This window comes from Cyprinodon tularosa, unplaced genomic scaffold (assembly GCF_016077235.1).
Source record: "Cyprinodon tularosa strain WSP-4 unplaced genomic scaffold, ASM1607723v1 ctg598, whole genome shotgun sequence".
Lineage (NCBI taxonomy): Eukaryota > Metazoa > Chordata > Actinopteri > Cyprinodontiformes > Cyprinodontidae > Cyprinodon > Cyprinodon tularosa.
In genome coordinates this window covers 582,933-594,632 of record NW_024039338.1, presented here as the reverse complement: position 1 = coordinate 594,632, position 11,700 = coordinate 582,933, and the positions used below count along the sequence as shown (strand labels likewise).

At 38.8% G+C, this 11,700-nt stretch overlaps 1 protein-coding gene across 1 annotated transcript in view; it reads right to left on the bottom strand.

The window, feature by feature from the left end:
• crb2a (crumbs cell polarity complex component 2a) overlaps nucleotides 1-11,700 on the bottom strand; it is a 52,953-nt gene continuing 41,253 nt past the window's right edge. Inside the window, exons 9-13 of the mRNA XM_038306940.1 lie at nucleotides 10,754-10,919; nucleotides 3,876-4,746; nucleotides 3,081-3,197; nucleotides 944-1,070; nucleotides 1-810 (exon numbers count right to left, since the gene is read on the bottom strand). Of these exons, the coding sequence (XP_038162868.1) occupies nucleotides 589-810; nucleotides 944-1,070; nucleotides 3,081-3,197; nucleotides 3,876-4,746; nucleotides 10,754-10,919 (1,503 nt within the window). The 3' untranslated portion in view covers nucleotides 1-588. The remainder of the gene's footprint in view (nucleotides 811-943; nucleotides 1,071-3,080; nucleotides 3,198-3,875; nucleotides 4,747-10,753; nucleotides 10,920-11,700) is intronic.

The following is an 11,700-nucleotide window of genomic DNA, read 5'->3' as shown; positions in this document are numbered from 1 at the left end:
TTTTTTTAGGGTTTTATTTGTTTTCCTAAACTTTTCATGATATTTTCTGTATGATTTGATTAAATTGGCTGTAAAGTGTCTCTAGAGGTATTTTACATCAGTTTACCTTTGGTTGTAAATGTAATTAATTTGTTTAATTTTGTTCAGATTATGAACGAGCCCTCCCCCATTGTTTCCTGCAAAATGAAAACAGAAATTCTTGTGATGTCCATTTAAAGAGCAGCGTTTTTTGAATGACTTTTCCATAAAGACCGCTGGGTATTAATACCTTTGCAAGGCACTGTACACTAATTAGAATTTTTTTTTTAAACTTCTGGGTATAAAGCTGGAGATTTAAGTCTTAAATCCAGTGTACAGTCCATGCTGTAATCCTTAGATGCAGGATCAGACCTCCAAGGCTGAGGTGCTGAGAACATGCATTCCACCAGCTGTCTGTAGACAACTAGTAAAAGGTTGGTAAATAAGCAAAGTTTTTAGGATTAGTAAGTGTTGGCATCCACATACATTGCCTTATAAAGGCATTTAAATAGTCAGTTGATACCGCAGCACCTCGATAACATCTAACTGCTTTCATCCAGCAGCCTGGAGTCAAATGAGTCGTTCCTCTGGTGGGACTTTGAGCATACTGTCCATTTCCAGCCGGGCTCCGGCCAGTTCCTGAGCACTGGGGCTGTAAGCCCCCTCTGACTGGCGCTTCTTCCTTGCTGTGAGCAGCATAAAGGTCAAACCAATGATCAGGACCACCACGCATAGACAGAGCAGTGGAATAACAACCATCAGCCAGGAGACTCCCTGTTTATTGGCCTCCTTCTGCAAATGGACAGAAAACAACATTATGCCTTATTGCTGAAGCAATAATATTCTTAGTTTATATGATCAGCTTAATAAAACTATGTTATAAAAATCCAAATATCATTAGACAGTACAGATAAAACAAACATACGTTGACGTCACAAACTGGGCCGCTGTATCCAGGTGGGCATTCACAGACAAACATGTTGAACCGATCCAAACAGGAGCCCCCATTCTGACAGGGGTTAGAGTTACATTCATCAATCTCTGTTTCACACCTAAAAGAAGAAAACATGATGTCATGTAAAAGGCAGGTAACCCTGTAATTCCCCAAGCTTAAAGTACCTCCAGCATTTAAACATGTTTTAGACGTTCTCTATATTGGATTTAAAGAGATAAGGAATATGTGAAGACAGGAGCATTTGAGTCTGCTAGAACAATGACCACCTGGCACCTAGAATATGAAGGACCATGTGAGCCAGGATAAAAGTGTTTTGTAGATTGTGTCACTGCTTTCTGTTTACATCCTAGGAGCCATAATGTTGTATTTAAATGGACCAAACCTTGATTTTAAAGCTGCAATGATGGAATATCATTTGTTGTCTAACTGGACTAGAGGCACTAAGCAAGTGCACAGATAGCTGTGTCTGGATTTATTGGACTTAAGACAAAAAACATTAATCAATAACGTCACATGTGATCCAGTTTTAAAAAGAGCCTTGGGCTCTAGACACATTATTTTTATTAGTTCTAATATGCACTTTTTCAGCAAACTTTAAAACGGTTGTTTCAGTTTGTTTCTTATTTTAAGCATATGTATCATGATAACTGATTGGAAGTGGGTCTGTGTCAAAAACTGTTGGAATAAGTGGAACTTTACGTAGCGTCTCAATGGTAGCACCTAAACCATGTCAGAGAGTTTCGCTTGAATAATTAAGAAACTTTGTCATAAAACCAACTTTTACAGTTCAGCGTGTCCCCTTAGTTAATTTGTTTTTCCCATTTCAGACATAATTTGCACTTGAAAAAAGCCCGGGTAATTGTTTTCAGAGTTGGAAACTTTTTTCTCAGAAAGAGCTGTTTTTTTTATTTCATTTTAAAGGAAAAGTTCGATCATATTCAGAATACAAACTTCTGAAAGTACTTGATCAGTGTTTTTAATTTAGAGTAATTTTCATTTAAATGTGCTTTACTGGAGGCATCCATGTTTGTCAAAGAACACTACTGCCACCTACTGGTTAGTGACGTCACGGTGCGGTATCGGCTGTTGATCAAGTCCCAGTGCTGTATCTGGTGTTTGTCACAACGCGCTATTATCCAAGTCATCTTGAAAACATTCTTCTTCCAAATGTTGGCTACATATTACGTGTTTTTTCTCTGGCCAGAAGATCCAGCTGCCATGCACGTGGGCATTGTCAGTTTCACTATAGCTCTGGTGAATTTCAATGGTGAAGTCCTCTGGAAATCTTCAATAATTGTTGTTGATTGTCTAGTAGTTCCCATTGATTTTGCTTGTAAATCGGGGAGAATGGCGCTAGGCTTACCGCACCGTGACGTCACTGCTGGAAGATGGCAGGAGGGAGGGGTTACTAGATTTGGGCAAAAATGTCCGCTCTCCAGCTCGGAAATGATATTATATTAAAATATATTTTTAACGAAAATGATTGTTTTTATTGTTTTACCAAATTCATTAAATCACAGCAAATGTATTAGTTTTATGTATATTTTTATATATATTATATATAGATAATGATCCTTTGATTATTCCTTGCTGACTCGACCTTTCCTTTAAATTGAGAAAGTGATGTCTGAATAAGCGTGGGAGGGAGGTTTTAAAGCAATCAATTTAAAGAACGGAGAATGAACAGAAGTAAATTATGTTTCTCTTGTCACCCACCCCTCTCCTAGTAAGGTGTTGGACCTTTTCTCTTTCACATGTATAATGTTGATCATTTCATCCTGATATTTTAGCTTTTCTATGTCTTATTTTGTTGTTGCTCTCATTTTTGTATTTCTTTGTTTTTATCCATATATCCAATTTATTGGTTTAAAATAATTCTTGTTGTCAATCCCTGCTATTTCTAAAGTACTTAATAGATAAAATTGACTTGGCCTTTTACTCCTTTTTTTTTAGGAGATACCTAAATAATGTGAAAATTGAACAGCTTTTTCCCCCGTTTGTGTTTGACTGAATTTGCAAGTTCCCAGAGCTATCGGAATAGAAATATCCCTAAAAGCCTTCCTCAGATATCTGTTAAAAGGATCCTTTTAATTAAAGATTGTGATACCTGCTGCCTGTGAAACCCGCCATGCAGGTACAGTTAGCTCCCCACAGCCCGTCTCTGCAGATTCCATCATTTTCACACTGGACATCTGTTTTGCACTGTAACGGAGGATAGTCCCACCTAAAAGAAAGGACAAGGAAAGGATTTTTTTTTTAAATGCAAAACTTGATCAATACTTTGAATGTATTGTATGGTAGATTTGTTTTATCAGTAACCTTGCTAATTCCTCACAGCCAAAACTTAAGCCAAATCAGTTTGGACATACGGTAGCAGCCATTCAAAAATGGCTGCTACTGCACCCTTCCCAGTCAAACTTCAGCCAAACGGCAGCTAACTTCCAACCACTGAAGTGACCCCCTCCTCCTCCTGGGTATGCATATTTTTTTATTATGACTCCACCCTTTCACTGAATTACAGGGTCTGACCAAGAGACAACACTTCTTTTTAGATCTTAATGTCCAAAAAATCATGACAGAAAGAATATTTTAGTACAAAGATTGATGTTTAAATAAGGAAACTTAGGGGACCATCAAGGGCCCAGCAAGGAAAGTGGGGACATTTTGAAAGGCTACGACTGCAGGAGAAACTACTTTGCATTTTGGATATTTTTATGCAAAATCTACTGTTTTTTTTTTTTAAACGATAGGTAATGTCTACATTTTGTAAAAACAGCTCAGATGTGGGACAGAAAGAGTCAGCAAGATATTTTGTTTCTGCAACGTTTTGCTCATCTTGTTCTCATGTTATTTATGTCAATAAACACGGGTCACTCACAAAATTAATAAAGGGAGAACTCACTGACAGCGAGGGCCCCTGTAGTCTTTGGGGCACATGCAGGTGTACATGTTGACACCATCCAGGCAAGTCCCTCCATGTTCACAGGGGGAAAGCTCACACTCATCAATATCTTCATCACACAGTGTGCCAGCATATCCAGGGTCACAGTGGCACTCAAAGCTGCCTAAATAGTCCTTACAGCTGCCATAAACACAGGGCTGAGATGCACAGTCATCAGTGTCCATCTCACATCGTTCTCCTTCCCAGCCAGTGTCACACACACAACCAAATTTATTGAATAAGTCTTCACATGTGGCTCCGTTTAGACAGGGACCAGATTCACAAACGGGCGCACTGCTGCACCCCAGATGGACTTTTGGTTTTCCAAGCAGGTGAAACTGTGAGGGCTGCGGAGCTTTATGGTCGTCCACGAAGGGGAGATAGACGCCTCCGAGCCTCACTGCACCCAAACATCCGGTGAAGCTGTCTGCAACAGTGAGCATGGCCCCCTTCTTATTGAGGAAACTCAGACTTCCTGCACGGTCCTGTTTGCTGGTGACATCAGTGACTCCATTCAAAGTGATGATCCAGGGGGAGGCCTTCCGTCTCCAGTCAGCCATGGAGATGTTGATGCGCTGCCAGCGGCCATCAGCCACAGGAAGAATCCCTTTTAAGGTCAGCGCCTTCATGCTACTGTCTGTCTGGATTTCCACCCAAACTGAGAAATCCAAGATGCCCAGCATCAGCAGGTTGGATCCCCAAGAGGCCCTCAGGAGCACCGCATTCTCTGATCGGGTCCGCAGCTCCATGTAAATGTTAGAGACAGGTTCGGCTAGGGAGCCTCCGGCACTGTACTGCACAGGGTTGCCTTGAAATGTGGCGTTATGCAAACCTATCAATAGAAAAGGGAAAACATTTGTTTATTTATAATCTGTCAAATGAAAAGTAAATCATTAAGCTTTCCTGAATGTTACTGAGGATAGAAAACTGAACCAGCCTTCCCCTCTAACATTACTCACAGCTCAGTTCAGGTTAAACAAATGGCAGATTTAATAAATATTGCTTCTTCTCAAAATTATGCCAAAATCGAAGTCCTACTTCATTTAAAAAAAATAAAATAAAATTTCCACTGTTTAGGAAAAAAATGGAATAGTAAAGTGAATTAAGCATATTCCACCAGTAGATGGAGGTACCATCAATGTGCTGCACATCAGCGTACAGAAGAAAAAATCAGAGCATGATCTCTCACTTGATTTGCTTTTAAGCACATATAGGCAAAATCTGATTGGAGCAGGATTAGCACAGAATTACTGAATAACTAAATACAAAACAGTATTAAACCTGTTTGGTTATTAAAATGAGCAACACGGGATATTTAATTAATCACATAGGTCACTTTAAACACAGATTATCAGACTTCCTTTTTCACAACTATTTTCAAATCTAAGGGGAAAATACATCAAGTTATTCTGTAATCAATCGCCTAATTAATAAGTGACTGAATTAAGCTTATCAAGCCTAATTTATCTTATTTATAATCTAAGAAGGTAAACCAAAGCAAATTAATTAAGTTCGGCAAACTTCATTTGATTACTTGTTACCAAATAAAGTAATTCATTCAACTTGACGCTATATTCTTAAACTATACTTAAGACAAGGCAAGGCAAGGCAAGGCAAATTTATTTGTATAGCACAATTCAGTACAAAGACAACAAAAGTGCTTTACATGATTCAAATATAGGAAAATAAAACAGAATCAAAGCAAGTAGGAATAAAATAAAATAAAAAATTCTAAGCCCAAAGTATTGCTTGCAATGCAATGTTTGCAATAATTTCTATTTGCTTTACCTCTGAATAACAGCTGAGTTCAAATTCAGCGGCTGCATCCTCTGAAGGCCTGATTCGTAGGCCGATTATGTGATAGCGTGGTGCTGAAGCCTGTTCTGATTGGAAGACGCTTTCTTGTGTGACTCAACCAATGGGTTTGGCTGACATTTAAGCAGAGATTCTAATATCTCTGCAGTGTAGGGACCATAAATTGGATATTTCCAAAGACAGGGCTGCTGCTGAAGCTCTTTGAAAATGTAGATTAAACACAGCACAGTAGTGAGAAGTTTGGTTTTCATTCTTTGCCTAATTTGTGTGCCAACTGTCACGGTTGCGAGGCGACAGAGCATATGAGTGGTGAAAGATGGAGAAGGCTGGACGTGTTTGAATCCATAGACAAAACTCTTCTGACCTCCTAATGGACCTTCAAAGACCCGGTCCAAGTAGAGCGGGTCCTTGGAGTATGCAGCCTCTGAAATCGAACACACCCAATGTGTGTTTACCAAGAACAGTGAGGTGGAATTCACAGAGCTTTGCTACGTCATGACATGTATAAATCACAATCGACGCAGAATTCACTGTTTCATCTTTATATACAAGACACTCACCACCTTATTTACGCAGAGATGGTGAAAGTACTCACTTTCCGTAGTTGAGTAAAAGTACAGATACTTGTGTTAAAAAATACTCTGGTAAAGGTGGAAGTACTGATTAAAATTCTTTACTCAAGTAAAAGTAACAAAGTACAGGCTTGTAAATTTACTTCAAGTATAAAAGTAAAAGTAGAAACCACTTTTTTCATGCCGGTGCCTACATTTTAAATGGATGTCTGCCAATAGGACTAGATCTCCGTTGTGTTCATTTTCAATCATCTCGTCGTCCATGCTACTATGCTAACGCCACCGCCACCAAGCTGCAATGATTTGCCGCTAATGAATACCGCCGAATCTGTCGATTCATCTTGTAGTGGTGCGTCAAATGCAACTTAGATTCCCATCCAATTAGATTGAATTTGGTATTGATGACGTGAAAAATAATAACGGTAACTCCATTGAAATGATACGACACTAAAGTAACGAGCCAATTTTTTAAAATGTAAGGAGTAGAAAGTACAGATATTTGTGTAAAAATGTAAGGAGTAGAAGTAAAAAGTCGCCATAAAAATAAGTAGTAAAGTAAAGTAAAAATATCAGAAAAATCTACTTGAGTACAGTAACGAAGTATTTGTACTTCGTTACTTCCCATCTCTGTATTTACGTCACCTTGGAGCAGCTAAAACCTGTCACTCCTCACTTCATCTAGAATTACTTAACCCAAAACCAACATTACTTTTGGTCTTGCTTCTTATAAATCTGCTGCCCTCTATAACTGGAACGCTCTGCAAAATATTCTTAAACTGCATAGACTAATTTCAATTGCATCCTTCATAACAATTATATCGTCCTTGTTCACAGACACTTGCAGCTGCTTCTTTTTGGGTTGTTTGTTGTGTTTTAAAAAAATTTTTGTACGTATTTCTGATATATTATATTTAATTTAGCTCTTGTGTTTTAAATTGTATATTATATATGCATTATTAATGTATTTGTTTTAGCCCTACTCCCCTTTTCTTAAGTGATTACTCCACTTATATAATAGGAAATAAATATATGTCTGGTAATGAGGACAAATGATTTGCACAGTAACCAGCCTCAGCAGCATCCCTGTCGGATATTTAAGTTGCATGTGTGTCATTTTTAAATTGAATGAACTAATATATAAACTATTTATGGGTTGTTTTTGTGGACAGTTTTACATCAGCATCTAAAAAAGGGCACCAAGTGAAGTAACGCAGATGAGTCCATTCAGCTTTACAGCAGTAAACAATGGATTCCAATGCTGTTTCAGACAACAAAAAGACTTGAAATGTTTATACCTACATATGTGATGGACCACTACTCTATAGTTATGAACCCATTGCATGTCTAAGACAGCAGAGAGAGACCGATGTCTCTGTCGGATGAGCATTCCCGGTCAGACAAGCATACCCATAGTCAATACCTGTCTATCCCTTTGGTTTATCTCTTTAGTTTATCCCTTTATTTTAGTACGAAGAAAAGATTTCAAACTGCCTCAGCACGCACGCATCCTTTTAGTGATGTAGAAAATAACTAATTGATTACTTAGTTTTTGGTGTTTTTTGAAGCCTATGGCTTCAGAAATGTATTTTTTTGTACATGACTAAAGCGATAGACACTGTTGAAGTAGTTTAAAGTCTATTTTTTGTACAAAGCTAAAGGGATGAACTCAAATCTTATGTTTGCGCATTGACTGTTGGTATGCTAATCTGACAGAACACTGGGGGTAGAATTAATGGCCAAAGGACAAAGATTGAGTTGTGGTAATGGTAAAAAGCCTGTACTTATATAGCACTTTTTATAGACTTAGAGACTTAAACTAAGACCGATTTATTTTGTCATTTTGTATACACAAGTGTAAAGAAAAAGAGCACTCTAGACAGTTTTTGAAGTGCAGCCATGATAAGGTAAGCAGCAGTGATAAAAAAAAACAACAAAACATTGTGATATTACGTCACTATATCTACATCATCAACCAATCAGTGAAGCTGATCTGGGAGCTGGCAGAGAAAAAGACAGCACTGCTGATGCAGATTGCTATGATTACTCCTCTGAAACAGTTTATTAACACCTACATTAACTTAAAACCGTGAAATCTGCCAGCAAAATATGTTAGATTTTATTATTCTGGTGCCTGCAGTTTGGATTAAGTACGTGGAAAAACAGCTTCCAGCGGCCACTAACAGTAGCGGAAATTCCACAAGAGGCAACCGGGTCAGAGGCTGCCATTAAACCGGATTCCCAGTGACAGAGCACATGTACGGGGGTCTAAGCGGCTCCGAAAGCAAAATAGAATTTGAAGGCAGGATGATAATCTTGATGAACTGACTGAACAGATGAAGTTTTCAGGTGGACTTTCTCACTTAAAAACATATTAAAACTTCTTTTTACAAACTGATCACAGCAAATATAGCAAATCCACTCTCTGCAACTGAACACAGGAGCAGCAGAAGCATCAGATGCATCTGGACACACATTACTGGACGCACTTTAGGAGCATCAAAGATGCACTTGTGGCGCATCACACCTTAATGTGAACCTGCGTCAAAAATTAAACAGCAGAAGCTTTTTTGCTGCTTCTAGCGCTTGTCGTCTGAACTTAGAATAACACATCATGGATTGAAACCATGCATGGCACAAGAGGATCGCCTGCTTCAAACAGCACATGTAACATAAAGGCCTGTCTTAATTTGCCAATGACCATTTGGTTGATCCAGAGGAGTCACAGGAGAAAGTCATGTTGTCAGATGAGACTAAAATAGAACTTTTTGGTGATTATTCCACTAACCATGTTTGGTGGAAAAACACCATCCCTACTGTAAAGCATGGGGGTGGTAGCATCATACTTTGGGGGTGGTTTTCTGCATTGTATTAAAGAGAGAATGGTTGGGGCGATGTATTGCCAGATTTTGGGGAACAACCTCCTTCTCTCAGTTAGAACAGTGAAGATGGGTCGAGGCTGGGTCTTCCAACATGACAATGACCCGAAGCTGACAGCAAGGAGAGACTCTGAAAGAAGCAGATCAATGTTCTGGCCTGGCTTAGCCAGTCTCCAGGGAGCTCAAACATTTGACTTCTGTAATTGCAAACCAAGGTTACTGTTCCAAATATTAACATTGATTTTCTCATTTTCTCTGTTCAAATAATTGTTTTTTCAGCTATATCATAAAAATGAATAGTTAAAAAAAACCATACATTGTGATTTCTGGATTCTTTTTTTAGATTTTGTCTCTCACAGTGGACATGCACCTACGATGACACTTTGAGACCCCTTCATGATTTCTAAGTGGGAGAACTTGGAGAAGCATATATTGTCCAAATAGTTATTTCCCTCACTGTATGTTTTAAAATGTCAACAGCAGTTAAGCTGTGTGTTTGTTTTTGCTTTAGTTCCATTTTTTCTGTGACTCCCGCCGGGAGGGGCCGATGGCGGAGCCCGCGGATTTGTCCCCGGGGCTCCTGGGGAATCGAGCATTTCGATGGCTGGAGGTTTTCCTCTGGGCCATCTCTCCTCTTCCCTTGGTGGGGGGTCACACCTGGGTTGGCCCCTCCTGGGCGCCTTTGCTCTTGAGATCCCTTTGGTGCTTTGGGCCCCCCGGCCCTGGCACTCACCTCGGTGCTCCGCTCAATAGCGGTTGGCTCCTCACAACTGCTATTGAGCATTTTTCCCTTGGATGAACTTTACATGCTCAACTACAGGTACCTGGTTCCATTTACTTAGAGATTCACTTCAATACAGAAAGCCCATATTCTGATCTTCAGCTACCACAGTATACATGTCAGATGGAATAATACCACGTATACGTATATTTCAGCGAAGGTATCAAGGTGTTACTTTATTGTATCTTTTCTACTATATCTGTTGGTTGTGCTGTTCTTTTTATGTCTTTGCAGGTGATGAAGTAGACTTGTTTTATTGTTATCTCCCTTTTATCTCCTCTTTCTTTCAACTTTTCTCCTTTTTTTCTGTTTTTCATTTCCTGTTCTACTTATATTGCAGTGTCCATATAATCTGTAATCCTCCCTGCATGAATTATAATAAAGTAATTTATATGCATAAATCAAGTGGAACACTATGGCGATAGCCCTACTGCTCCACTTCTGAAAGCAAAATCTGTTGAACCCTTTTTTGGCATCAAGACAATGATTCTTATTGCCACATCGCCAGACAGGACACTGTTTAAAAATAAATAAATAAACTGTGTGTTTCTTTTTGCTTTGACAGCATTTTATCTGTGACTATAAGATACATAAAATGATGCATGAGGCGAGTGGTTAGTCTGCATGTTTGAGGAGAGGACAGTTTCCCAAGGGGGAAAAACAGATAGGGGTGGGGTTTGAAATTCATCCTGTTTTATGAGCTGATGATCACATTCATCTTTTACCCACTCAATGCAGCTAGGGAGTCAGAAATGTAAAGTCAGTAGTATTTAGATGGTTAGTAAGATTGCTTACATTCATATCCATCAGGAAGGTCCACACACACGCCGCCATGGATACAAGGATTGCTGACACACCAAACACGTGTTTGGCAGGTCTTTCCTGTGTATTCCTCTTGACAGGAACAGATAAAATCATTGAAGGTTATGGAGCATTCTCCTCCGTTCTGACAAGGCTGGGTCTGCAAAGGGAAGCATAATGACTTAGTACAAACAGAGCAATATAAAAAATGCAAACCGTTAAACTCTGGTTATTTTCCCTGAAAAGAGATCACTCCGACAAACTCTTTAAATAACACCTCATAACTTATATGTATTAAATAACCAGCAGACATGACAACAGATTTTGATAGAAATGGTAATCTTATTCAGATCAGAGAAATTGCTTAGGGTTACAGAATGGCAGCTGCTCACCTCTGGGCTCACCTCTCAGGAAGTGACCCTGATTAACAGTTAAAAAGGCATTTTATACAACTCCAGTCTGACACATCATCATATTTTACATCAGACACATCAGCAGATGATTAGACATCCATGGCTCCAGCCTAATCAAAATAGGACACCGCTCTCATTCTATTTCCAATCTTTGCCACGTACAAAATGAACATTATAACTGTATATCCAGACAGAGGAAATGTCCTAATTAGATTAAAACGTCAGTTCTGACGTGCAACAGGCAGCCAATACCACGGTGTGCTCTGAAAAACGATCTAGAAATAAGTACAGATTTCTTAAATTAAGTGTATTTACCCTTAATTTGAGTAGGAAAATAAGATAGTTTGCCAATGGCATTAGCATTATTTTCTTAAAATAAGATAATTAGATAAAAATGGACTTGAAATAAGACAATGCAATTGTGATTTCTTATTTTAAGTGTAAATTGTCTTGTTCCATTGGCAAAATGTCTCTTTTTCCTCCTCAATTCAAGAACAACTTATTTTAAGAAAAAATGACATACCTAGA